General features: G+C 43.9%; 1 protein-coding gene across 4 annotated transcripts in view; it reads left to right on the top strand.

The window, feature by feature from the left end:
* nos1apa (nitric oxide synthase 1 (neuronal) adaptor protein a) overlaps positions 1–22,528 on the top strand; it is a 372,151-nt gene extending 349,623 nt beyond the window's left edge. For all 4 annotated transcript variants that reach the window (XM_080195868.1, XM_080195866.1, XM_080195870.1 and 1 more), the window contains 2 exons: positions 11,314–11,647; positions 19,481–22,528. In XM_080195868.1, coding sequence (XP_080051994.1) covers positions 11,314–11,647; positions 19,481–20,039 — 893 coding nt within the window. In that variant the 3' untranslated portion in view covers positions 20,040–22,528. The remainder of the gene's footprint in view (positions 1–11,313; positions 11,648–19,480) is intronic.
* The last annotated feature ends 3,810 nt before the right edge of the window (positions 22,529–26,338 follow it).

Genomic DNA, 26,338 nt, shown 5'->3' with positions numbered 1-26,338 from the left:
GAGTGCAGACGGGCGTAGGGTTGACAGGATTAAGGAAGTGAATGGGTGGCTCAGGGATTGGTGTGGGAGGAATGGGTTTGAATTTATGGGGCATTGGCATCAGTATTGGGGTAGGTGGGACCTGTTCGGGCGGGATGGGGTTGGTCTGAACCGTGCTGGGACCAGAGTGCTGGCGAATCGAGTAAAGAGGACTGTAGACAGGGCTTTAAACTAATTAGGGGGGGGGAGGGTGCGAGGGTAGGTGATGTTACGAGGTCTAAAGTTAAGGAGAGGGTACAGGTAAGGGAAGAGGCCGAGGATGTCCCAATAATAGAGGGAGTAGGGGGCGTGAGTATGGTTGGTGGCGTTATGGCAAATAGGGTCCAGGTGAAGGCTGGGATGAAAGCGCTTTATCTGAATGCACGAAGCATTCAGAATAAAGTGGATGAGCTGGTGGCGCAGATCGACACAAATGGATACGATCTGGTGGCCATTACAGAGACGTGGCTGCAGGGTGACAGGGACTGGGAGCTGAATGTACAGGGCTATCAAGTGTTTAGGAAGGATAGGCAGGAGGGAAAAGGGGGGCGCGTAGCTCTGCTGATTAAGGATAGCATCACGGTGGTAGCAAGGGATGATATTGGAGCCAAGGAGCAGAGGGTGGAATCGTTGTGGGTGGAGATTAGGAACAGCAAAGGGAGGAAGACGCTGGTGGGTGTCGTCTATAGGCCGCCAAATAATGATCTGGAGGTGGGGCGGGCTGTTAGCGCGCAAATAAGTGCGGCGTGCAGGAATGGGACGGCCGTAGTTATGGGGGATTTCAATCTGCATATTGATTGGTCGACCCATGTTGGACACGGGGGGCTCGAGGAAGAGTTCTTGGAATGCTGCCGGGATAGTTTCCTTGAACAGTGTGTGTTGGAGCCGACGAGGGAGCGAGCTATCTTGGATCTGGTGCTATGTAAGGAGGCGGGTAGAATTAGGGACCTTGCGGTGAAGGATCCTCTTGGGGAGAGTGATCATTGTATGGTGGAGTTTCTGGTGCAGATGGAGGAGGAGAAAGTGGGTTCCCGGACACGCGTCCTTTGTTTGAATAGAGGGGAGTACGGTAGGATGAGAGAAGAATTGGCGAATGTGGACTGGGGGAGCGCGTTGGAGGGAGGGTCTGTTGAGGAGCAGTGGAGGATCTTTAAGGAGATCTTCCTTGGTGCTCAGCGGAAATTTATTCCGATGGTCAAAAAGGATAGTAGGAGGAGAGGTAATAAGCCGTGGATAACGAAGGAGGTGAAGGAAAGTGTTAAATTAAAAGCGGAGGAATTTAGAGTAGCTAAGAGTAGTGGGCGAGAAGAGGATTGGGAGAGGTTTAAATGTCAACAAGGATTGACAAAGAAGTTGATAAAGAAGGGTAGGAGAAACTATGAAGCTGGGCTAGCGCTTAATATAAAAAAGGATAGCAAGAGTTTTTATAAATATATAAAAAGGAAGAGGCTGGCTAGGGTGAACGTTGGTCCTTTAGAGGATGAGAAAGGGGACCTAGTGGTAGGGGATGGGGATATGGCTAAGGTATTGAATAACTTTTTTGTTTCTGTCTTCACGGAGGAGGACGTGAATAATTTGCCGGGTGTTAGCGATGGAAAGGTGGTAGGACTGGAGGGTCTTAATGACATTACTGTTACTAGAGAGGCGGTGCTCGACAGACTGGAGGGGCTGATTGTGGACAAGTCCCCAGGACCGGATGGAATGCATCCGAGGGTTCTGAAAGAAATGGCGGAGGTGATAGTGGATGCCTTGGTGGTTATTTTCCAGACATCGCTGGATTCCGGGGAAGTGCCGGAAGATTGGAAAACGGCTAATGTTACGCCGTTGTTTAAGAAGGGTGCCAGGCAAAAGGCGGGGAATTATAGGCCGGTTAGTTTAACGTCTGTGGTAGGTAAAATGTTAGAATCTGTCATTAAGGAAGAAATTGCGAGGCATCTTGAAGGGAATTGCTTGATAGAGCAGACGCAGCACGGTTTCATTAAAGGGAAGTCGTGTCTGACAAATTTGCTGGAGTTCTATGAGGATGTGTCTAGGGCGGTGGATAGAGGAGAGCCGGTGGATGTGGTCTTTCTAGATTTTCAGAAGGCGTTTGACAAAGTACCTCACAAGAGGTTATTGCAGAAGGTCGAGGGACATGGAGTTGGAGGTAGGGTGTTAGCGTGGATAGAGGACTGGTTGTCAAATAGGAGGCAGAGAGTGGGGGTCAACGGGTGCTATTCGGATTGGCGGATGGTGACTAGGAGTGCCCCAGGGGTCGGTGCTGGGGCCTCAGCTATTTACCATTTATATAGATGATCTGGAGGAGGGAACTGAGTGTAGGGTGTCGAAATTTGCTGATGACACCAAGATTGGAGGAGAGGCAAATTGTGCGGAGGGTGTGGAGGGTCTACAGAAGGATCTAGATAGGCTGAGTGAATGGGCCAGGAAATGGCAAATGGAATTTAATGTTGGCAAGTGCGAGGTGGTCCACTTTGGTCGGAAGGATTATCACTTACGTGGCGAAAAACTGCAGCAGGCGACGGTGCAGAGGGACCTTGGGGTCCTTGTGCATGAGTCGCAAAAACCCAGCCTGCAGGTGCAGCAGGTGGTCAGGAAGGCGAATGGGATGCTGGCCTTCATAGCGAGGGGGATTGAATATAAAAGTAGGGAGGTCTTGCTGCGGCTGTATTGGTGAGGCCGCAGCTGGAGTACTGTGTGCAGTTTTGGGTGCCGTACTTACGCAAGGACATTTTGGCCTTGGAGGGAGTGCAGAGGAGGTTTACTAGGCTGATGCCGGAGTTGAGGGGGTTAAGCTATGAGGAGAGGCTGAATAAACTAGGCTTGTACTCATTAGAGTTTAGAAGAATGAGGGGAGATCTCATTGAGACGTATAAGATGATGAATGGGATGGATAGGATAGAGGTGGAGAGACTCTTCCCGCTCAGAAAGGATAATAGGACTAGGGGGCACAGCCTCAAGATAAAGGGGGGGCGGTTTAGAACGGAGTTGAGGAGGAACTTCTTCACTCAAAGGGTGGTGAATCTCTGGAATTCTCTGCCCGTTGAAGTGGTGGAGGCTACCTCGCTAAATATTTTCAAGACGCGGGTTGATGAGTTTTTGATAAGAGAGGGGATTAAGGGTTTTGGAGAGAGGGCGGGAATGTGGAACTGAGCCACGACAGATCAGCCATGATCTTATTGAATGGCGGGGCAGGCTCGAAGGGCTAGATGGCCTACTCCTGCTCCTATTTCTTATGTTCTTATGTACTGGAACAATTCAATACATAACCACAGGATTCTTCTATAGTAGAATGGTTAGTATCCTTGCTGATCACATGGGAGTAAGAAGTCTCACAACACCAGGTTAAAGTCCAACCAGTTTGTTTGATAGTAAACCCACAAGCTCTCGGGGTTTGCCCCTTCGTCAGGTGAGTGGAGAGAACTCTGGGATTACTATCAAATAAACTTGTTGGACTTTAACCTGGTGTTGTGAGACTTCTTACTGTGTTTACCCCAGTCCAACGCCGGCATCTCCTAATGATCACACGGGAGACCAGAGTCCGATTCCCTGATGGGAAGCTTGGAAATTGTTCAAAAGCAGAAAAACTGCAGGACTTCTGACCTCCCCAAGCAGCTAAATTTCTCATTCAAGAGTGACAGTCAGTTCAATATATTTAGGATTAAACACATCGGGGTGAGAGTGGAATGAAGGGGAGAGTGGGCAGGAAGCGGGCCTCCGAGTAGGAATAGGGGAAGATGGGCCTCGGAGTTGGAGTGAAAGGTGGCAAGGGGAGGAGATGGGGCAAGGGTTGGGGTGCAGGGTGAAAAGGTATCACTGGTAAGTGAGAGAGAGTTGAAGATGTGTTTTGTTTTTGTGTGTTTGTAAGAGAGAGAGATGAGTCAGTGTGTGTGTGAGAGAGAGGTAAAGATGTGTATGAGTGAGGTGAGAGAAAAAGGGGTGTGTGTGTGTGAGAGAGAGAGAAAGAGAGGTGTGTGTGTGAGAGAGAGAGGGGTGTGTGTGTGAGAGAGAGAGGGGTGTGTGTGTGAGAGAGAGAGGTGTGTGTGTGTGTGTGTGAGAGAGGTGTGTGTGTGTGTGTGTGAGAGAGGTGTGTGTGTGTGTGAGAGAGGTGTGTGTGTGTGAGAGAGAGGTGTGTGTGTGTGTGAGAGAGAGGTGTGAGTGTGTGTGAGAGAGGGAGAGAGGTGTGAGTGTGTGTGAGAGAGGGAGGGAGGTGTGTGTGTGAGAGAGAGGTGTGAGTGTGTGTGAGAGAGGGAGGGAGGTGTGTGTGTGAGAGAGGGAGGTGGGTGTGTGTGTGAGAGAGGGAGAATTGTAAGAGAGAGAGGTGGATGTGTGTATGTGAGAGGGAGAGGTGAGTGCCTGTGTGAGTGAGAGAAAGACGGGGAATTGTCTGATATGCGAATCCAGCTTTCCAGCAGCACTACTCCCATTAACAATGACAAATATGTAAGAATTTTTTTTTATTAAGAGAACTTTTAAATTATATTAAATGTATGCATATAAAAAATAGAAAAGACCTCTATATAGTAAAGTTTTTCATGCTTGTACCTGTTGCACAAAAACAGTGTTCCTTAGGGATTCATAATTACTCTTGGGAGCTCAGAAGGCTTCCATGGCTGGAAAGGTTCAGGAAACCCTGAATTAGATCATTGTAGGTCTGTAATATGCAGGAATTGTTGAGCACACATTAAATGTGACTTTGATATATTTCAGTTGACACAAAACTCCTCATTCTAAATATTTCCTCTACATCCTCTGTGACTCTGGGATACGTTTATGGTGAACACTGATATGATCTGATGAGATGTTTAAGATGCACATTGAACTAATGAGGTAACGCAGAGAAATAATAGCACACAAAACACAATGACATCCATGATACAGACAAATGAAATGTTAGGGATGGTGAATAGGGGAACTAAGAGGCTAATGAATAACTGAAGAGATAAGACTGATATCTGAACGTATAGTAAAAGGCTCAGTGACAAAATAAAGGCAGAAAGTGAACATTTTGAATTTATTGTTGAACAAGAACAATAAAAACAGCAACTTATATTTAGATAGCACCTTTCATGTAATAGAACATTCCGAGGCGCTTCTCAGGACCATTCTCAAACAAAATTTGATAACGAGACACATAAGAAGATATTAGGGTAGGTTATCAAAACCTTGCTCAAAGAGAGAGGTGTTAAGGAGCATCTTAAAAGAAGAAAGAGAAGTGGAAAGGTTTAGGGAGAGAATTCCACAGCTTAAGGTCAACGATAAGCAATTAAAATTGAGGGGTGTGTAAGAGGCCAGAATTGAAGCAGCGAATACCTCAGGGAGTTGCTGGACGAGAGTAGATTACAGCGGTCAGGAGGGGCAATGCCACAAGGTGATTTGAAAGCGAGGGTGAAATGATAAAATGAAGGTGTTGCTCAACTGGCAGCCAGCAAGCATCTCGGTAATGAGCGAACAGGAGACAGGCATCAGAGTTTTGAATGACCTCAAGTTTATGGAAGGGTAAGTGTAGAAGACCAGCCATGAATATCTAGAGGTAATCTGATATTCCGTACACTGCAGCATGGGGCCATTCAGCCCATCGAGTCTGCACTGACCACAATCCTGCCCACATATTTCCTCTGCGAATCCTCTGACACTAGGGTCAGTTTAGCATGGCCAATCAACCTAACCCACACATCTTTGGACTGTGGGAGGAAACTGGAGCACTAACCCATGCAAACACAGGGAGAACATGCAAACTCGACACAGACAATGAGCGAGGAATTGAACCCAGGCTCCTGATGCTGTGAGGCAACAGTACTAACCACTGTGCCACTGTCCACCCAAGATAATGAAGGCATGAAATGAGGTTCTCAGCAGCAGATACACTGAGGGAGGGGCAGACTGGGGCAAAGGTACAGAGATAAAAACCTGATTGGAAAAATGATAAATTGGAGTTCTTTCCGCCTCTGTCACAGATGAATTGCATTGTCCAGTCAACCTTTCCTTTGGTAGGTCAGGGGGCATGGATTTGGGGTAGGGTGTTAGCGTGGATAGAGGACTGGTTGTCAAATAGGAGGCAGAGAGTGGGGGTCAATGGGTGCTATGCGGATTGGCGGATAGTGACTAGTGGAGTGCCCCAGGGGTCGGTGCTGGGGCCTCAGCTATTTACCATTTATATAGATGATCTGGAGGAGGGAACCGAGTGTAGGGTGTCGAAATTTGCTGATGACACCAAAATTGGTGGAAAGGCAAATTATGCGGAGGGTGGGGAGAGTCTACAGAAGGATCTAGATAGGCTGGGCGAATGGGCCAGGAAATGGCAAATGGAATTTAATGTTGGCAAGTGCGAGGTGGTCCACTTTGGTAGGAATAATGGTAGGAAGGACTATTACTTACGTGGAGAAAAACTGCAGCAGGCGACGGTGCAGAGGGACCTTGGGGTCCTTGTGCATGAGTCGCAAAAACCCAGCTTGCAGGTGCAGCAGGTGGTCAGGAAGGCGAATGGGATGCTGGCCTTCATCGCGAGGGGGATTGAATATAAAAGTAGGGGGGTCTTGCTGCGGCTGTATAGGGCATTGGTGAGGCCGCAGCTGGAGTACTATGTGCAGTTTTGAGTGCCATACTTACGCAAGGATATTTTGGCCTTGGAGGGAGTGCAGAGGAGGTTTACTAGGCTGATGCCGGAGTTGAGGGGGTTGAGCTATGAGGAGAGGCTGAATAAATTAGGCTTGTACACGTTAGAGTTTAGAAGAATGAGGGGAGATCTCATTGAGACGTATAAGATGATGAATGGGATGGATAGGATAGAGGTGGAGAGACTCTTCCCGCTCAGAAAGGATAGCAGGACTAGGGGGCACAGCCTCAAGATAAAGGGGGGGCGGTTTAGAACAGAGTTGAGGAGGAACTTCTTCACTCAAAGGGTGGTGAATCTCTGGAATTCTCTGCCCGTTGAAGTGGTGGAGGCTACCTCGCTAAATATTTTTAAGATGCGGGTTGATGGGTTTTTGATAAGAGAGGGGATTAAGGGTTATGGGGAGAGGGCGGGAATGTGGAACTGAGCCACGACAGATCAGCCATGATCTTATTGAATGGCGGGGCAGGCTCGAAGGGCTAGTTGGCCTACTCCTGCTCCTATTTCTTATGTTCTTATGTTCTTAATAGTTGGTACAAATGGACTGTTCCATTGTTATGAATTCTATACAAAAATGTAGTAATAATGAGAGCTTTCACCTTGCACATAGACAGGGACTTTGGTAACAGGTAGGGGGGATGGGGAAGAGGTTAATTCTGTTGTCTAGCATGTGGTTCAGAATTACACCAAAAGCGTAGATGCAATTCCCATTCCAGCTGACTTGGGAGCTCCCTATTCACCCTGCCCCTGAGTGCGGAAGGCAATAACAAAGCAGTTACTGACAAAAACTGCCAAGAAAACAGCTCAGGGTGAAGCGTCAGCAGACAATGAGCCAAAGACCTGCAGTTTGGGCAGAGTACACATGACATAACTTAATCATAGAATCTCCTACAGTGCAGAAAGAGGCCATTGACTCTCCCAGCCATGTCCCATTCCCTGTAACCCTACATATTTATCCCAGTAACATGCATATCCTGGGACACTAGGGACAATTTAGCATGGCCAATCCATCTAACCTGAGCATCTTTGGACTGTGGGAGGAAACTAGAGCACCCGAAGGAAACCCACGAAGATACAGGGAGAATGTGTAAATGTCATGCAGACAGTCACCCAAGCCAGAATTGAATCCGGATCCCTGGCACTGTGCCACCATGCAGTAATGAGGAAGGACTAATTAGTTTCCAAAACAACATCTCTTCAACCCAAGAAAGTACTCAAAAATTCTGCATAGCAAACTATAGTTGGCAAGTCGGTATGAAGAGAACTCTTGGGAATAGTGATCATAATATGATTGATCCACTGGAAGGGAGCCAAGAGATCCACAAATTAAACTTGTTGGATTTAAGAAGGTCTTGTCTCTAAAGCCCTGAGGTAGGAACTTGTTTGAATTTAATGGGGAAAAACTGTTAGTAAGTTTAAGGTTTGCTCCTGATAGATTTTTCTTTCTGACTGAACCGCAAGATGTAGAAGAAAGAACTTGGATTAAAGCTGAAGTGCACTGTCTACAATCCAACAACTAACCTTGTGTGTTAAATAGTATGTTGACAGTGGCATACCATTACTGTCCTTTGATTGTTAGAAACTTGCTGCTGGGAATTATATAAGATATATTATGTCTCTTGTCACTTCGAGAGGCTGATAATATCAGGAAACCAGGCAGTACTTGTAACAAGCTCAACTAGTTTATTCATGAATGGTTATTGCTGAGGATTGCAGTACCAGGAATCCGGAAGCCACTCGCAAGGAGTAATCAAACAACGTAATCGAGCGCGTCTCTTTAGTTTAAGTCTGAGATGAAGAGATGAAGAGCTTTTTGGGAGAGAAAATAATCCTGTTCCTTCGCAGGATGCAACATCTGTGTGCATTCTGTAATCAAATAGGCTGGGACATTCCTCTCTAGGACCTGTGTGGATGGAATCGTGGTGAGACAGTTTTTCCATTAGTCTGACCGGCCTGCCACACGCCCCAGGCAAATTTCTGAGGGTCAGATTCATTTCTTTAAGTGTTGTCAGGTTCCTGATGATGTTCCTACTGGTGTTTGGGAGGTTCCAATTTGGGGTGTTGGCATGCAAAATGGCTGCCACTGCTGCTGGGGACAACTACCTGTCATGAAGTCAATGCCGTGCAGCAGGAAATAATTTTGTCCTCTGCGGAGCAATCCAGTCACCAATTCCATTACCTCCACTGCCACTCTATCCCTGTCGCCCTGCAGATTCATTTCCTTCAAGTGCCCATCCGATTCCCAATCCGGAATCACAGTCTTAAAGATATACAAAAAAACTCTCCTGACCCTGAGGGAATAGCAACGCTTACTAAAGTAAAAAGACACCGCAACTGATATTGTTTTTAGCACTAATGTTGCTGGTGAAGTAGCAAACTTGGGTAACAGGAAAGGAAAGGAAGCAGGTTTACCTTGCTTCAGTAGGGATTTCTCCCATTAAACAATCACAAGGCAGCAACAGAAAGATTAACACAAAGTGTTGAAGCATGCTTCACTCTGATATGGCCATCTGAAAAACACCGATAAATCATGGAATCGCTACAGAGCAAAAAGAGGCCATTCCGCCCATCAAGTCTGCACCATCCCACTCAAAGAGCATCCCACCCAGGTTCACCCCTTTGCCCCATTCCTGTAACCCCTGTGCCATGGCCAACCAACTCAACCCAAACATCTTTGGGCTGTGGGAAGAAACCAGAGCACCTGGAGGAAACCCACGCATACAGGGGAAGAAGGCGCAAACTCCACACAAGCTGCCACTCAAGGCCATAATTAAGCCTGGGTCCCTGGTGCTATGAGGCAGCAGTGCTAACCACTGTGCCACCATGCTGCACTATGTCTTGTGGGCATAGAAAAAATAGATGGAAAGTGTAATTAAGGTAATTTTGAATTTAAACAGGGGGTGGAGGATTTGTGATACTTGATAATAATTGTGCTATAATAGTATAATATATACTAATCAAGTTGATGACTGTTTTAAAATGTCATATGTATATGCACATGAATATTCTGCATTTTCATTTTTGCAATTGCTAGTCTGTTTCAGATATTTTCGAATGGGGGGACTGGTCTGGAAATTGTGAATATTTAAACATTGCATCTCTTAATGCTGATGAACGTTTATTTAATAAGCTAATTTTTAAACTGTGTTGCTCTTAAAATTTCAGCCGTTTTCTGTGAAATGAAGAGTGAGATGTCAGTGTATTGTAATTGGGTTTGTGGCCTCTGGGCTACTATTACTGAATTTGTACAAACCTTTGACTGCCGATTAATAATTCTTTTTTGCTATATCTTATTCTCCTTGACTTTCCTTTTTGCTTTAACGCTGTCTGAGTTATTTTATAAGGTAAGATACTTCTGACGTTCGCTCCCAACACGTACGTTATCTGAGAACTTCTTTTCCATCCTCTGTCTTCCCTCTTCACTCTCTTTCCATTGACAAATATTGACCTGGATTTTTCACTAAGTTGGACAGGATTTTCTTTGTGAAATTTCATTCAAAATTGATCGAACCAGTGCAAAAGATTTTGGTCGGGATTTTACAACCTCGCTCGGGTGAGGCTCGTAAAATCCCTCCTTAGGCCAACAGAGAATTCCGTTCTGCGAGCCTTGCTCGCCCCGCATAAAATTCCAGCCTTTGAGTTTCAATTTGGGTGCAGTGCAAATCTAGTATCTTTTGTGTTCCTCCCGAGGAACATCTAGAGGGGGTACAGAGGAGGTTCACCAGGATGTTGCCTGGAATGGAGCATTTGAGCTATAAGGAGAGATTGGATAGGCTTGGATTGTTTTCCTTAGAGCAGAGAAGGCTAAGGGGGGGACATGATTGAGATGTATAAGTTATGAGGGGTATGGACAAAGTGAATGAGAAGCAGCTGTTCCCGTGGTTGAGGGGTCAATCATGAGGGGGCACAGTCCAAAGGTGTGTGTGGGTTGGGTTGATCGGCTATGCTAAATTGTCCGGGAACTAGTAAAGGGTAAGTACGTGGAGTTATGAGGTTAGGGCTTGGGTGGGACTGTTGTTGATGCAGACTCAATGGGCCGAATGGCCTCCTTCTGCACTGTAGGGATTCTATGATTCTATTACTGAATGTGTACAAATCTTTGACTGCTGATTAATAATTTTCTTCTTGCTATATCTTGTTCTCCTTGACTCTCCTGGTTTTACACTTGGTTGGGCAGGATTTTCTTTGCGAAATTTGATCAAAATTGATCGAAGCAGTGCAGAAGATTTTGAGTTTCAGTTTGGTGCAGTGCAAATCTAGTATCTTTTGTAGTTGAGGGGTCAATCTTGAGGGGGCATTTGTCGCCGTTTGATGAATTGGACACAAAATGATGAGAACTTTTACTCACAGTTAGTGTCTCATTTCTCACTCGTGAGGGGAACCCAGTTCTAAGTAACTGAAGAAGACTTGAAGCTTAATTTTCAGGGCCACCTCTAGAGAGTGGAACACATGCACAAATAGTGACATCTTGCTGGGCTGATTAATTTGATTTTAGGCTGCAACCAGTTTTGTGGGCAGGGCTGTTTTCTGGTTGGATGTCACAGAGTCATTCAAGCGCAGAAAAGGCCCTTCAGCCCATCGAGTCTGCACTAACAATAGCTACCATTAAAAGTGCGCTAATCACATTGTCAGGTGAAAGAAGGAAACTACTTACGTGTTTTTTTTTCTCCATTTCTTTTGGACAGTTGACCAAAGCATGTTTGAGAATTCTAATACTGCCCCCACGCCAAAACTTCACCACGGCAGGGCTGCCTCCACGAAAGGAGCCCTGGCTGGCTCCTCGACGACCATTGCTGCTGAGTTGGGTGGGAGATCGGGCAGTGGAGGCATCAACAGCCAGCACCTTAAGAGTGCCATCAACCTGGGGAAGGCCATGGGGGCAAAGGTCAACGATCTGCTTCGAAGAAAGGAGCAGAGCACCACAATGGAGGTTGGCGTGACCGAGGTCAACAAGAATGCAGAGGGGGCGGTCTCGATGGCTGGCCGGGATGAGAAAGCAGCTACAGACAACAATGGAATGTAAGTCAAGCTGCTCAGTGCTAATGAGTCTCCCTGACTTAACAAAGAGAGTGTTCAGTTGGTATCGAACGAAACATTACACACAGGATGAGAAGCATGTGATGTTCATTACAGTCTCCATGGTAACTTACGCAGAATTATATAATGTTAGAAGCACGGAAATAGGCAATAAGGCCCAACTTGTTTATGCAGTGTTCCTGCTCCACACAAGCATCCTTCCATCAGAATTAATCTCATCCCATCTTCATAACCTTCCATTTCCTTCATTTGTTTATCTACCTTTCCTTCAATACGTTCTCTGAATATGTTTTTTTTAATACATTCGTGGGACTTGGGCATCACTGGCTAGCCAGCATTTATTGCCCATCTCTAGTTGCCAAGGGCAGTTGCTGTGGTTCTAGAGTCACATGTAGACCAGACCAGGTAAGGACAGCAGATTTCCTTCCCTAAAGGACATTAGTGAACCAGATGGGTTTTTCCGGCAATCAACAATGGCTGCACAGTCATCAGTAGATTCTTAATTCCAGATTTTTTTTTAAAATTGAATTTAAATTCCATCATTTGCTGTAGCAGGGTTTGAACCAGGGTCCCCAGAACATTAGTTTCTGAATTAATAGTCTAGCGATAATATGGAAATAGGCAATAAGGCCCAACTTGCCTATGCAGTGTTCCTGCTCCACACAAGCATCCTTCCATCAGAATTAATCCCATCCCATCTATCGCCTAGTTAGATTAGCAATAGTTGAAATGGTGTGAATATGCCTGACCCATTAGGTTTTTAACATTTGAAGCAAAAATGTAAAAGTTGCGCAGAATCTTACTGCACGTCTGCCCAAGGTTCGTACAATCTCACCCAAAGCCAACGGAGAATGCCGTTCTCTCAGCCTCACCCTCCCCCAGCCGTTACTTGATCTTAAACATACAGAACTTGGAACGTCTTTGTTCTTTTCCATGTTCTGTGGCACCAGTATAAATGTGCACAATTCTTGTGGAAGAACACATTGGGTACCTTGGCATTTTAGCTTTGCTGGCAGGTTGTACAAGCACAGGGACTTGAACTTCCAGTTATTAGCTGTACGATTAACATGGCAATATTTCACATTTTAACACTTTTACTGTAACAAATTAAAAGCTACACACTATTCACTTTTTCTATAGGCAACTTATACTTTAAAGTTCAGGGAAGAACATTTTTATACTGATTGTTAGGATCCTTAGCCAGATCCCGAGTGATTAGGGAGAACCGGTTAGGGACCATTAACATTTTGTTTAAAGTGGACAAAATTTGTGCTTCAAGACCCTTACTAAGTGAGTAGAGGCACAAGATTCCATGGGTTTTGAACAAAAAAGAACTACTAAACAATTTACAATATCTATTTTATACTGTAACATTGTCATTAAGTATGAGGTACATGTGAGTTAACAGGCAAACTGGCAGACACACCTAACTTGCACTTGGACCTTTCTTAGGGAGTTAATGCTGAGTGAAGGAACTTCACTTTTAAACATGCCACTGCCTCTGTGAAAAATATATCTGTTCCCCCAGGGCTGGATACAGGGGCAGAACTCCTCGGTTCCAGTACTGTTTTAGTTATGTCACGAAGTCTATCCATTTCCTCAGAAATTCAGCACGCAGTGTCTGCTCATTGTAAACAGAGTAAATGCTTTGTACTACCTTCTCAGTAAAACAATCTAAGTGTTCCTTTAATCGCTAACATTCAAACCACCCAGGTTTACTGTCAGCCAGACTGCAGAACAGGTTATATGACTCCCTTCCTTTACCCTAAATTTAAAGCTACAGTCCCGAAAAATAATAATCTTATAAACCTCATCATTGTAACACGCACTTTTGAAGGGTAGTCAGTGATGCTATACAAGAAATGGGGCAATCACTATGTATGTAGCAATGTGACCACTAACAGATCAGTCTGTTCTAGGTGTTGAATGAGGCACAGCTATTGCCCAGAGATCAGGGAGAACTCCCCTGCTCTGTTATGAATACTGCACTGGGATCTTTTATGCCCACCTGAAGAGGTAGACTGTGTCTTGGTTTAACATCTCATCCAAAGGACAACCCTTTTGACAATGCAGCACTTCCTCAGTATTGCACTGGGAGTATCAGCCTGAAGTGCTACATACACCCTAGCGCAAGAGGAAATCACTGATCACCACATACCGTAAACAGTTAGCAGAGTCTGGTAACTGCCAGGATGGCATGGCGGCACAGTCGTTAGCACTGCTGCCCCACAGCGCCTGCGACCCGAGTTCAATTTCCAGCTTGGATCACTGTCTGTGGGGAGTCTGCACATCCTCCCTGTGTTTGCATGGGTTTCCTCCGGGTGCTCTGGTTTCTTTCAACAGTCCGAAAGACATGCTGGTTAGGTGCATTGGCCATGCTAAATTCTCCTTCAGTGTACCCGAACGGGTGCCAGAGTGTAATGGCTAAGGTATTTTCATAGTAACTTCATTGCAATGCTAATGTAAGCCTTCCTGTGACATTAGTAAGCTTTAATCTTTAAACTTTTAAAAGCTTTAAACTTTGTTTGCAACACCACACTAAAGAAGTCACCACTCTTCCCCCCACTATTATTCCCATTATGCAGCCAATGGGATCTTAACAGCAAGTGCTCTGAACATGGGCATTTTGCTAATGTACATTTCTCTCATAACAAGTTGCGTAAATGCAATGAGAATTTACAGCATGCTTCCTCCTAACAAGACAGCAGTAGAGGGATTCAAATAATTATGTTTACACATTATTCTGAGATATTTGTACTGGGGTACCTTTTAAAATGACCACCGCACTATTTTCAACAATGATATCGTGACTCCAACTACCACATTAGCTTTGCTATCTCACAGACTGGCTCCACAAGCACACTGAGATTAGTGTCTTCTTTCTATCCAGCTGCATCAAAGACAGATTTACAGTCTAGGTCAATGTCTGCTCATAAATCAGTCTGATTGAATGTGCTCCTCACTGTACAAAGTGTTCCCTTTCCACCATGCCTCTGGTTCAGGTAGAAAAGCAGATGTGACAGCTTGCTGCATCTGTCAAAAGGTCTGTGTTGCCGCTCGGCTAATGGGATCAGGTGGTATTAAAATATTTACCAACTGGCTGAGCACACTTTCTATACTGTCCCTGAGACACCTGCTTCTACAAATACAGATGGGTTCATAAACAGACACTTGGCCCATTTCGTCTTCATTGCAACTGAGCAAACCAGAACAGTGATGTTTCTTATATTACAGCAGTGACGACACTTCATAAGGACTGTCTGTAAGACATGTTGGGATGCACTGAGATCATGAAAGGTGCTATATAAATACAAGTGCTTCTTTACTGCATTTGACTGAAATACATGGTGCTGAATCACATGTTATGTAGGTACACAGTAAAAAGTGCATTGAAAATTCATATCAAGATCACCAATTATTTCAGTTTTTTTTAGAATTTAGAGCTTGTTACTCTGATCTGATGTTGAGTCATTACAACATAGAGGGACACAAATCAGCCCATCAAGTCCATATGCTAGCGTATTCTCCTTTGATCCAATCAGCTGTCAATCATGGACACAGAATGCAACACTCACCTTATTTATTAATTTTCACAGAATGGTCTTCGCACTGGAATGAACCTCGATCAGCCATATTGAGAGGGCGTTCATCTCTGGGTGCTGAACAGTTCCGAAATTACAATGCCACTTTTCCCGGATAAAGGCAGCTTTGCTTCAAACCACTTTTCACATCAAAATGGGGCAAAGCATGTCACATATAGTAAATCCACAGGGCAGAGATCAGCGTATTGTTAGTCTGATCAACTTGTAATTGTAAATCATTCTTCTTAACATAGCAAAACACCCAAAGGTACAACACAAGAGTCTACTCAGACAAAATCTAACACTGATCTACAAAAAGAGATATTAGGACAGGTCATCAATTGCTTGATCAAAGAGAAGTGTTTCAAGGAGTGTTTTAAAGGAGGCAAAAGTGTCAGAAATGTTCAAGGACAGAAACTTAAGGTAAACATGCACAAAAAGCAGCACCTAGACACATTTGGGACCATGGCAAAGCAGCAAAATTCCAGCTATTGGGTGCGATCTTACCTGCCATTCAGGCCATGCTCCCGCTGCAGTGAAATTGGAGAATTTGGCAGCCACCCGAATCTCAGTTCACTGCAGCGGGATGGGAAAATCCCACCGGCATGAACAGTGGCAAGATTCTGGCCCTTAAATCCCAACAGCAACTTGGAAAAGGATGGAAAAATGATTTGGAAAATGTAAATACAATCAAAGAGTTACAGTGATGTCTTACAGCTACAACCCTATGGCACATACAAAGACAGAACATGCTGGAAAATCTTAGCAGGGCTGGCGGCCTCTATGGAGAGAGGAACAGAGTTAACCTTTCAAGTGTATGTAACTTTGTCTAAACCTATGGCGCATGCAGTCCAACATACTTTTCCTCTTTCCAGTTACTCATTCTGAAGGTTGACTTCACTCTGCATTAAAGTTTTATTATTCAGGTTGCATTTCTGCATTTCACACAAAATGTGCAAAGAAGAAGATCTGCTTTATTTAAAGTGGAGGTGCGAACATCATTTATATTGACTGATTTTGAACGAAAGGACATCAGAACATCTTGAATTTAATAATGCATCAACAGTACGTTTATGTTGCTATAGTGGGAGATATCTTTCTAAACAAGGCCTGTATGTGCTGCCATTGCTATCAAACTGGTCAGACTGCCCCTCTAAGTCTGAAGATAAGAACATAAGAAATAGAAGCAGGAGTAGGCCATCTAGCCCCTCGAGCCTGCCCCGCCATTCAATAAGATCATGGCTGATCTGTCGTGTCTCAGTTCCACATTCCCACCCTCTCCCCATAACCCTTAATCCCCTTGCCTATCAAAAACCTATCAACCCGCGTCTTAAATATATTTAGTGAGGCAGCCTCCACCACTTCAACGGGCAGAGAATTCCAGAGATTCACCACCCTTTGAGTGAAGAAGTTCCTCCTCAACTCCATTCTCAACCGCCCCCTCTTTATCTTGAGGCTGTGCCCTCTAGTCCTACTGTCCTTTCTGAGCGGGAAGAGCCTCTCCACCTCTATCCTATCCATCCCATTCATCATCTTATATGTCTCAATGAGATCTCCCCTCATTCTTCTAAACTCTAACGAGTACAAGCCTAGTTTATTCAGCCTCTCCTCGTAGTTTCAACCCCCTCAACTCCGGCATCAGCCTAGTAAACCTCCTCTGCACTCCCTCCAAGGCCAAAATATCATTGCGTAAGTGCGGCGACCAAAACTGCACACAGTACTCCAGCTGCGGCCTCACCACTGCCCTGTATAGCTGCAGCAAGACCTCCCTACTTTGAAATTCAATCCCCTTCGCTATGAAGGCCAGCATCCCATTCGCCTTCCTGACCACCTGCTGCACCTGCAGGCTGGGTTTTTGCGACTCATGCACAAGGACCCCGAGGTCCCTCTGCACCGTCGCCTGCTGCAGTTTCTCGTCATGTAAGTAATAGTCCTTCCTACCATTATTCCTACCAAAGTGGACAACTTCACACTTGCCAACATTAAGTTCCATTTGCCAGTTCCTGGCCCATTCACCCAGCCTATCTAGATCCTTCTGCAGACTCTCCACACCCTCTGCACAGTTTGCCGTTCCACCAGTCTTGGTGTCATCAGCAAATTTTGACACCATACACTCAGTTCTCTCCTCCAGATCATCTATATAAATGGTAAATAGCTGAGGCCCCAGCACCGACCCCTGGGGCACTCCACTAGTCACCAACCGCCCATCCGAATAGCACCCATTGACCCCCACTCTCTGCAGCCTATTTGATAGCCAATCCCCTATCTACGCTAACACCCTACCCCCCAACTCCATGCCCCCTGACCTTTTGTAATAACCTCTTGTGAGGCATCTTATCAAGCGCCTTCTGAAAATCAAGAAACACCACATCCACCGGCTCTCCTCTATCCACCGCCCTAGACACATCCTCATAGGACTCCAATAAATTCGTCAGACACGACTTCCCCTTAACGAAACCGTGCTGCGTCTGCTCTATCAAACAATTCTCCTCAAGATGCCTCACTATTTCCTCCTTGATCACGGATTCTAACATTTTACCTACAACAGACGTTAAACTAACTGGCCTATAATTCCCTGCCTTTTGCCTGCCACCCTTCTTAAACAACGGCGTAACATTAGCCGTTTTCCAATCTTCCGGCACGTCCCCGGAATCCAGCGACGTTTGGAAAATAATCATGAAGATCATGGGGACAAGCTAAATGACTTGCACATAACCTAGGCTGACGTACCAGTTCAGTATCTCAAGGGAGTGTTACAATGTTGACATTGAGACAGTAAACTGAGACATTCCAACATTCCTCCTTGAACCAACATCATGGCAAAAAAGGAGATGAAGCATTTTTCTTAACTCATTAACTAATTTGCAGGGAAGGCTCTTTTGAACAAATTAACTGTCAGACTTACCCCCGTAACAGTGACTACTGTAGAGACTAGCCTGTCCCCGACAGATGCACACACAGACCTTTTGCAGACGTGTGCTTGAAGTATTTTGGCAACAGTAATGAGGAAGGAAGATTTTTGAAGTTGAAGATTTGTGGATGAATGCCCATCAGCTACAACCTTCGGTTTGTGAGTCAATTCACCATAGAGAATTGACTTTTGCATTTTCTTTCATGGTGACTGACTACATGTTAATTATATCCACTGAACTACTGTATTTAAATGAATATATGAATATTTGAGCACTGCTGCTTAATAAGACTTTTTTTTTGCACGTGGCACAGAAAATTGCCCTCAGTATTAACTGAAGGTAACAGTGCACATTAATGTTAACTCTTAGGCTTCAGTGTAAGCAGTGTCCGAGCTGTGCCACCCTCAGTTGGTAAAGATTCGCACGTGAATCTGAATGAATGCCAACAGGGCAAGTTCAGAAGCTACATCTGAATTAAACCAAAACTGCAACATTGACAACTTACATTCACGTCGCACCTTTAATGTTGTCAGTCGACCCATTGTGCCTCACCGGAGTGTGAGCAGACAAAATCTGATGCTAAGCTGAAGGAGGAGACATGAGGACAGATGACCTACAGCTTAATTGAAGAGATAGGGCTGAATGTTCTGGCCTTCCCTGCTGGCAGGATCCTCCGGCCCCATCAATGGTGACCCCAGCCATGGTGGGCTCCCCGGGATCACAGCCTAGTGAACCAGTCAAAATGTCACTGACATTGACGGGACTGGAAGCAGGTCGCCTCCATTGGCAGAAAACATACCTCGGGATGGAGGACAGTGGGGAGTTGAACATCCTGCCCTTAGATTTTAAGGTGTATCTTAAAGGAGGGAGACAAAGAGATTTAGGAATAGAATTCCAGAGCGAGAGCCTTGACAGCTGAAGTCAGGACCATCAAACGTGTTGATTTGTCTTGATAAAGCTATAGAGTTCTCTGTTTTCAATTAACTTCTAAATACTTAATGTTGGAATTCAGAAGCCAGCTTGCTTCTGGCTTCCAACCCTGTTTTAATTCTTTTGTCCTCCTGTATTTGGAGTTCTTTCCCTTTCCATTTTTCCTTACGCTCTGGCACATTGTTCAGATGGTCAGTTGTTAAGGAAATGACCTTTACATGTGGCAGAGTTAAGTAAGCAGCGCAGGAAAGCTTTAACACTCTCGTTAACAAGGGGTGTCAGGGTATTGAGAAGAGGAACTGCACCCAGCTAGGTTTCTGAAAGTCTGCGTGCTGACTGATTCACATTTTATATTTTAGACGTTAACCTCTGTTCTGCTTCTTTTGTCATAGACAAAGCTTTTTGGACACTTTCCCTCGATTAGAGCCACCACCACCAACGGTCAAAAAGAGGGCACCTCGAGCACTGAAGACAACTCAGGACATGATGATATCATCGGTACCGGTGGTTAACAGTGGTGATGTCTCCGATCCATCCACCATAAGCCTCGATGAAAAGCTGCTGCAAAAGAACGGAGCAGCTGAGAGTCAGGTCGAAGGTGTCAAAACTGCCCTCGCGAGCAGCGTGGAGAATGTAACGTCCAACCTCACTGCCGAGGCCAAATCTGAGAGTGAGCTGTGCGGCACACTGGAGAATGTAGCGGACATGGCCAAGCCAGCCCTCTCTGTGCCTGATCTTCTAACCAAGGAGTCCATGGATGCCAAACTCAAGTCAACTGGCCACGAGAAACTGATGACCTCTTCCCCACATCCAGATAAGGCATGCTTGCGGATCAGCATTAGTGAAGATGACCTTTTAGGGAATGACTCGGAGGACTCTGGAGTACCACGGCAAAGATGCTCAAGTGTTGAAAATGAAGAACATCACCCAGACTTGCTATCGTTTGACTAGGTCACTGTGGGGATCTTGTTTCACTGACTATAACTGGAACAGCAGAATCCCTTTTCCTTGATTAGTCTCAAAAGCACATTCACTATAATCTCACTTTAGTCTTTACCGAAGTTTCACACCAAACCTCGTGACTGTTATCCTTTCAAAATGTGTTTATTCCCTTTTGGAGTTTGGTATCATGGCTGAATGAAAGGGTGTACAATTACTAGTGTTGGTGTCCTTTATTAGGCAGCAGTTTGGCTTTGACTCCCGAGCTTTAAATGCACTGAGAGGCCAAAATTTACACTTGTCACAGGAAGGCCACCAAACACTAGTGCTGCTTTTCAGAGGGTAAATTGTCCGGTGTACACTTGGAGCATTGTGAGGAGGCTAAAGTAGATTGCTGTTAATTTTTAGAACTGAGCCTTGAACTTACACTCAAGTACAAATGGCTTAAGCATTTGACCTAACTTCTCTGTCCTATTTTTAACTGTGTGGTTAACTATTTATTTTAAACAAATTAATCCCTCATTAAAAAAAAGCAGAGAGGGAGAGACAAAGTTCGGACCAATCCATCAACCATTCATACCTCCTATCTCACAATGTAATTTCAAGGCCTAGATCTTTAACCCGGATTAAATATATGAAACTCAGCAAAGGGGCAGGCATGGCGGCATCGTGGTTAGCACCAGCATTCGATTCCCGGCTTGGGGGTCATCGTCTGAATGGAGTCTGCGCATTTTCCCTGTGTCTGCATGGGTTTCCTCCGGGTGCTCTGGCTTCCTCACACAGTCCGAAAGATGTGTTGGTTAGGTGCATTGGCTATGCTAAATTCTCCCTCAGTGTAGCCAAACAGGCACTGGAATGTGGAGACTGGGAGATTTCCACAGTAACTTCATTGCAGTGTTGATGTAAGCCTACTTGTGAGACTAATAAATAAACGAAGAAAACTAAAATACAGTTCTACCTGTTCACCAAAGTGACTAATAACCTTTGGCTATCCAGAAAGCCTATAATGTAACAAAACAACATTAAGTGCCTGAATTACACTTTGTGCGTTCGCAGCATTGCTACACTAAAATTTTGTTTAGTTGACGCCTCATTAAATGTTCTTTCATACGAACACTTTCTGCAAACTGACTGCAAAATGAAGTAAACATCACAGTCTGTTGGGAGTGTTATGTAGATTATTGGAATCACAAAATCAGAACAAGGGAAACTAGCAAGGAATATACAGTGATTTGTAATTTTAAAATGAAAGATATTGTAGTTTTTTTAGGATAAAAGAATTTATTTTAGATTAAAAATACTGCATCACTGACTAAATCAAATAAATTTTTATAAAGTGTATCATTTTATTAAAAAAAATCTAGGTGTCATACTGCCTTCATAATAATCTATTTGAAAAAGCACATCCTGTTTTAGGAAGTGGGCTATTTAAATGTACCACAATTTGCTTACTTGCCAATGTTTGTCATCCATCAATAGTTGCCCCTTGTATTAATTGACCCCACATATCCAGACTAACATACAATGTGCTGCTCTCCAGAATTCCAGTCTAGACGGGAATTATTTCCAAAGGTATTTCACTGAAGTCAAATTTTTGTTTACGGTTTGTTAGTTTCAATTACTTCTGTTACTCAGAATGTAGCAGAGTTTCAGTAATAGATTAAGGCAATTTCCTCTCCCCCCCCACCACCTTCTATACTGGTCACATGTGTGCCCTTCATATTTGCTCATTATCATGGCAGGAATGAAGAGGGAATTATGCATCCATTATGAGTTTTAACAAATCTGCACATACACCTAAATAGTCATTTGCCAGTACAGAACTTGAGTATTGCTGAAAAAAGGCACATGTTTGTTGAAGCTAGTCATCATTCATCAGGACAATTCACAAGAATGCCAAATTCTAAGAAGACAATAATTTATACTTCAGGAGAAGAGAATGCTGGCTGGTTGGCAAATGGACTCTAGTTGGGAGAATCTTTGTCATGGAGAATGCATCCGTTAACTGATGGCTAACATGTTGACTGCCAAGCTTTGTTTAAATTCAAACTATGCAGGTTGACTTTGATTGGTCTATTGTTCACTTTATATTTGGTATTCTGTGAGATGAAAAGCTTTGACAACATGTGTTATTTTTCAGCAATACACAGACCTAATTATTAAAACTCACACTTGCACAGACTATTGCTGTGGGAGCGCATGATTTATTCATAGTTTAATGTGATTTATATCCATTACTCAGCCTAAAGAAGTGCTGATGGGAGGGAGAATAGGGGTATTAGCCTTGGTGGAGATAACTGCCAACCCATGTCAGCATTCTGAAAACTATAATCTACTGATATTTGTAGAAGTGATCTTCAATTTTGATTGCCTTTTCAAGATATAGTTGTTCTATTCAAATGCAAATGTTAACACTTCAAATCTTTAGCATTTTTACATGTTATTTTATAAACGGAAATCCTTAAAAATAAATTTACAATGTTTTGTGGTTTTATTCCAAATTTTAATGTATGTGTTTGCTGTGTGTGTCTCTCTCTCTCTCTCTGAAATATTAATGCCCTCCTGCCTTGATTTGCACAGATTAATGTAACCATTCTACTTTGCAATGTTTTAGGCAGCCCACATTCTTTATAATTCACTGCCATATGCATATATATTGTGTAATTAGATAGACTGCACCTGTGGAAAAGAAGACTGAAAAATTATTCATTAAATGCCTTTTAATTTAGTGGTCTAGTTTGTTGCTGTAATGAGACATGTTAGATTGCGTTAAAAATTCAATTTACCTGCAATTGTTGACAATATTTTAGATAAGAAAGTATCAGTGGATACTTTCTGCTGTCAGTGGAGCTGTGACACTACTAATTCTAGAGCAAGGATCACCATCAATTCAGAAGTGTCTTCAAAAGCACTGTCTACAATTCCTGAATCCAAAGCAAGCAGAATTGTTACTGGTTTATTATTTTAAAAATTGAATAAATAATCAAAACTGACAAGTTTACAGGGCAATAGGGAAAGAACAACATTTGGGACTCATTGGACAACTCAAAGAGCTAACGCAGGCATAATGGACCAAGTGGCCTCCTTTTGTGCTGTAAAATTCATCGAGTGTTGAACTCATTCTAACCTCTTTCATTTGGTCAAGTGTCTTCTAACGCAAAACAGGGTATAATGAAAATTGTTACTCATTTTGGCCTCTTGAATGAGCTGATCGATTAAAAAATAAGTTCCGCTTTCCATGAAAGGTTAATTTTGATTGGATTGTTGACATGCATGTGTTTCATATCATTGTCATCAGCAATTTGATGATTGAGAGTCAGGTCTCACTTTGGGAAAATACTGAAGATGTTATTTGGCGTCTTAATCCCTCCAGCATTAGTACAATTGCTGTTGCTTTGTAAGCATGTGTTAATCATTGTTTTAGGTGATGATATGGCCAATAAATCCCCATGGATTTTAAGGATGGACAATGACAAAGATGGACACAGAAATGCTGCAGTTTGTGACTGTATATTCTCAGTGTTGGATATCCCTGCAGGCTTCAGGACCCTGTTGACAGGGTCAAGAAGGGGCACATTCACTCAAAGTAACTGTTTCCCTATATTGGCTAATTAGTGGCCAAAGGATGCACTCACTGTCCAATTAAGGATGACTTTGATTTTGATTTGATTTATTATTGTCACACGAATTAGTATACAGTGAAAAGTATTATTTCATGTGTGCTATACAAATAAAGAATACTATACATAGAGAAGGAAAGGGGAGGGTGCAGAATATATTTTTTCAGTCATACCTGGGGTGTAGAGAAACATCTGTTAAATGTGAGGTAGATCTGTTCAAAAATGGGTGAATTTTCAAAGCCGAATGGCCAACAGTAGGCTTCCACCTTGGAAGGAGCAGCAGGTTTCCATGACAGGCTAAGCAAAGAGAAGATGTTTCAAGATAGAGGTACTCTGTCTCTAATTTCTTAAAATGGAAATTCACATACTTCAAATGAAAGGAGACCTTTGCAGCTAGGCCCTGTTGGAATTTGTAGCACCCACTTTACAATGGTATCAAAGTCCAGTGTCGCTGTGTTTTTCTCTCTACAGATGCTACCTAACTTGCTGAGTATTTCCAGAATGTTCTGCTTCTATTTCAGATATCCTGTATCCACAGAATTGTACTTTTGTCTTGGCAAAACAAGCTTTGTTTGACTGTGATTTACCAAACAGTGTTGGAAGAGCCACCTAGGAAAGAAACAGTAAAGAAAAGAGAAAGCAAATGTGGAGAGACCAAAAGACATTGCAGAGGCAGGCACCATAGCTTGTGGAGAGTACAATAGTCTGCATCCTCTCTTATCCCCAGAGCCAGGATTTAGTAATCTCACAGCACATTTTGAAAAAGATGCTACCAAGCGCATTTATAACCTAACCCACACCTGTTAGGCAATTTTCAACTTGCTCAAAGTACAAACCCTAATCTCAAGGAAATCTGTAACTGAATTTGTAAGCAAACGTCAACGATAACCCACTCAAATCACACACTCTTTACCCTCTAGTACATTTTACATCATTCATCCAAAAACATAAACCCTTGCTGCACCTCAAGCAAGAACAGAAGTTGTTTTTCCAGCTCTTATTTTGGCAAACCTGGAGTCAATGGGAATCGGGGAAATCTATCCACTGTTTGGAGTTATACCTAGCACAAAGGACGATGGTTGCGGCTGTTGAAGATCAATCATCTCAGCTCCAGGACATCACTGCAGGAGTTCCAAGGAGTAGTGTCCTAGGCCCAGCCATCATCAGCTGCTTCATCAATGACTTTGATAGGTAGGTCGTGCCTCACAAACCTTATTGAGTTTTTTGAAAAGGTGACCAAAGAGGTGGATAAGGGTAAGGCAGTTGATGTGGTGTATATGGATTTTAGCAAAGCGTTTGATAAGGTTCCCCATGGCAGGCTACTGCAGAAAATGCAGATGCATGGGATTGAGGGTGATTTAGCAGTTTGGATCAGGAATTGGCTAGCTGATAGAAGACAGAGGGTGGTGGTTGATGGGAAATATTCAACCTGGAGTTCAGTTACAAGTGGTGTACCTTGGATCTGTTTTGGGGCCACTGCTGTTTGTCATTTTTATAAATGACCTAGATGAGGGTGTAGAAGGATGGATTAGTAAATTTGCTGATGACACCAAAGTTGAAGGAGTTGTAGACAGTGAGGATGGATGTTACAGTTTGCAGAGGGACATAGATAAGCTGCAGAGCTGGGCCGAGAGGTGGCAGATGGAGTTTAATACGGAAAAGGGTGAGGTGATTCACTTTGGTAAGAATAACAGGAGTACAGAATATAGGGCTAATGGAAGGACTCTTAGTAGTGTTGACGAGCACAGAGATCTCGGGGTACATGTGCATAGCTCCCTGAAAGCTGGCACACAGGTTGATAAGGTTGTTAAGAAGGCATACGGTGTGTTAGCTTTTATTGGTAGAGGGATTGAATTTCGGAGCCGGGAGGTCATGTTACAACTGTACAAAACTCTGGTGCAGTCGCACTTGGAGTATTGCGTATAGTTCTGGTTGCCGCATTATAGGAAAGACGTGGAGGCATTGGAAAGGGTGCAGAGGAGGTTTACCAGGATGTTGCCTGGTATGGTGGGAAGGTCTTATGAGGAAAGGCTGAGGGACTTGAGGTTATTTTCATTGGAGAGAAGAAGGTTACGAGGTGACCTAATTGAGGCATTCAAGATGATCAAAGGGTTGGATAGGGTGGACAGTGAGAGCCTTTTACCTCGGATGGTGATGGCTAACATGAGGGGACATAGCTTTAAATTAAGGGGTGGTAATTATGGGACGGATGTCAGAGGTAGGTTCTTTACTCAGAGGGTAGTCAGGGCATGGAATGCCCTCCCTGCAGCAGTTGTGGACTCGCCAACTTTAAGGGTGTTCAAATGGTCAGTGGGTAGGCATATGGATAACATTGGAATAGTTTAGGTTAGAGGGTCATTAGATTGGTTCCACTGGTCGGTGCAACATTGAGGGCTGAAGGGCCTGTACTGCGCTGTAATGTTCTATGTTCTATGACTTTCCCTTTGTCTTAAGTCAGAAGTAGGGATGTTTGCTGATGATTGCACGATGTTCAGCACCATTCATGACACTGCAGATACTGAAGCAGTCTATATCCAAATGCAAAAAGACCTGAACAATATTCAAGCTTCAGCTAATAAGTGGTAAGTGATATTTGAGAATCTAACCATTGCCCTTTGGCGTTCACTGGCATTCACCTCTACTATCAATATTCTGAGGCTTGCCATTGACCAGAAACTGAACTGAACCAGC

Source organism: Carcharhinus amblyrhynchos, chromosome 9, assembly GCF_965287045.1.
Source record: "Carcharhinus amblyrhynchos chromosome 9, sCarAmb.v2.hapA, whole genome shotgun sequence".
Classification (NCBI taxonomy): Eukaryota; Metazoa; Chordata; class Chondrichthyes; order Carcharhiniformes; family Carcharhinidae; genus Carcharhinus; species Carcharhinus amblyrhynchos.
Note: the sequence above shows the minus strand (reverse complement) of the source record. Positions and strands in the feature narration are given on the sequence as shown.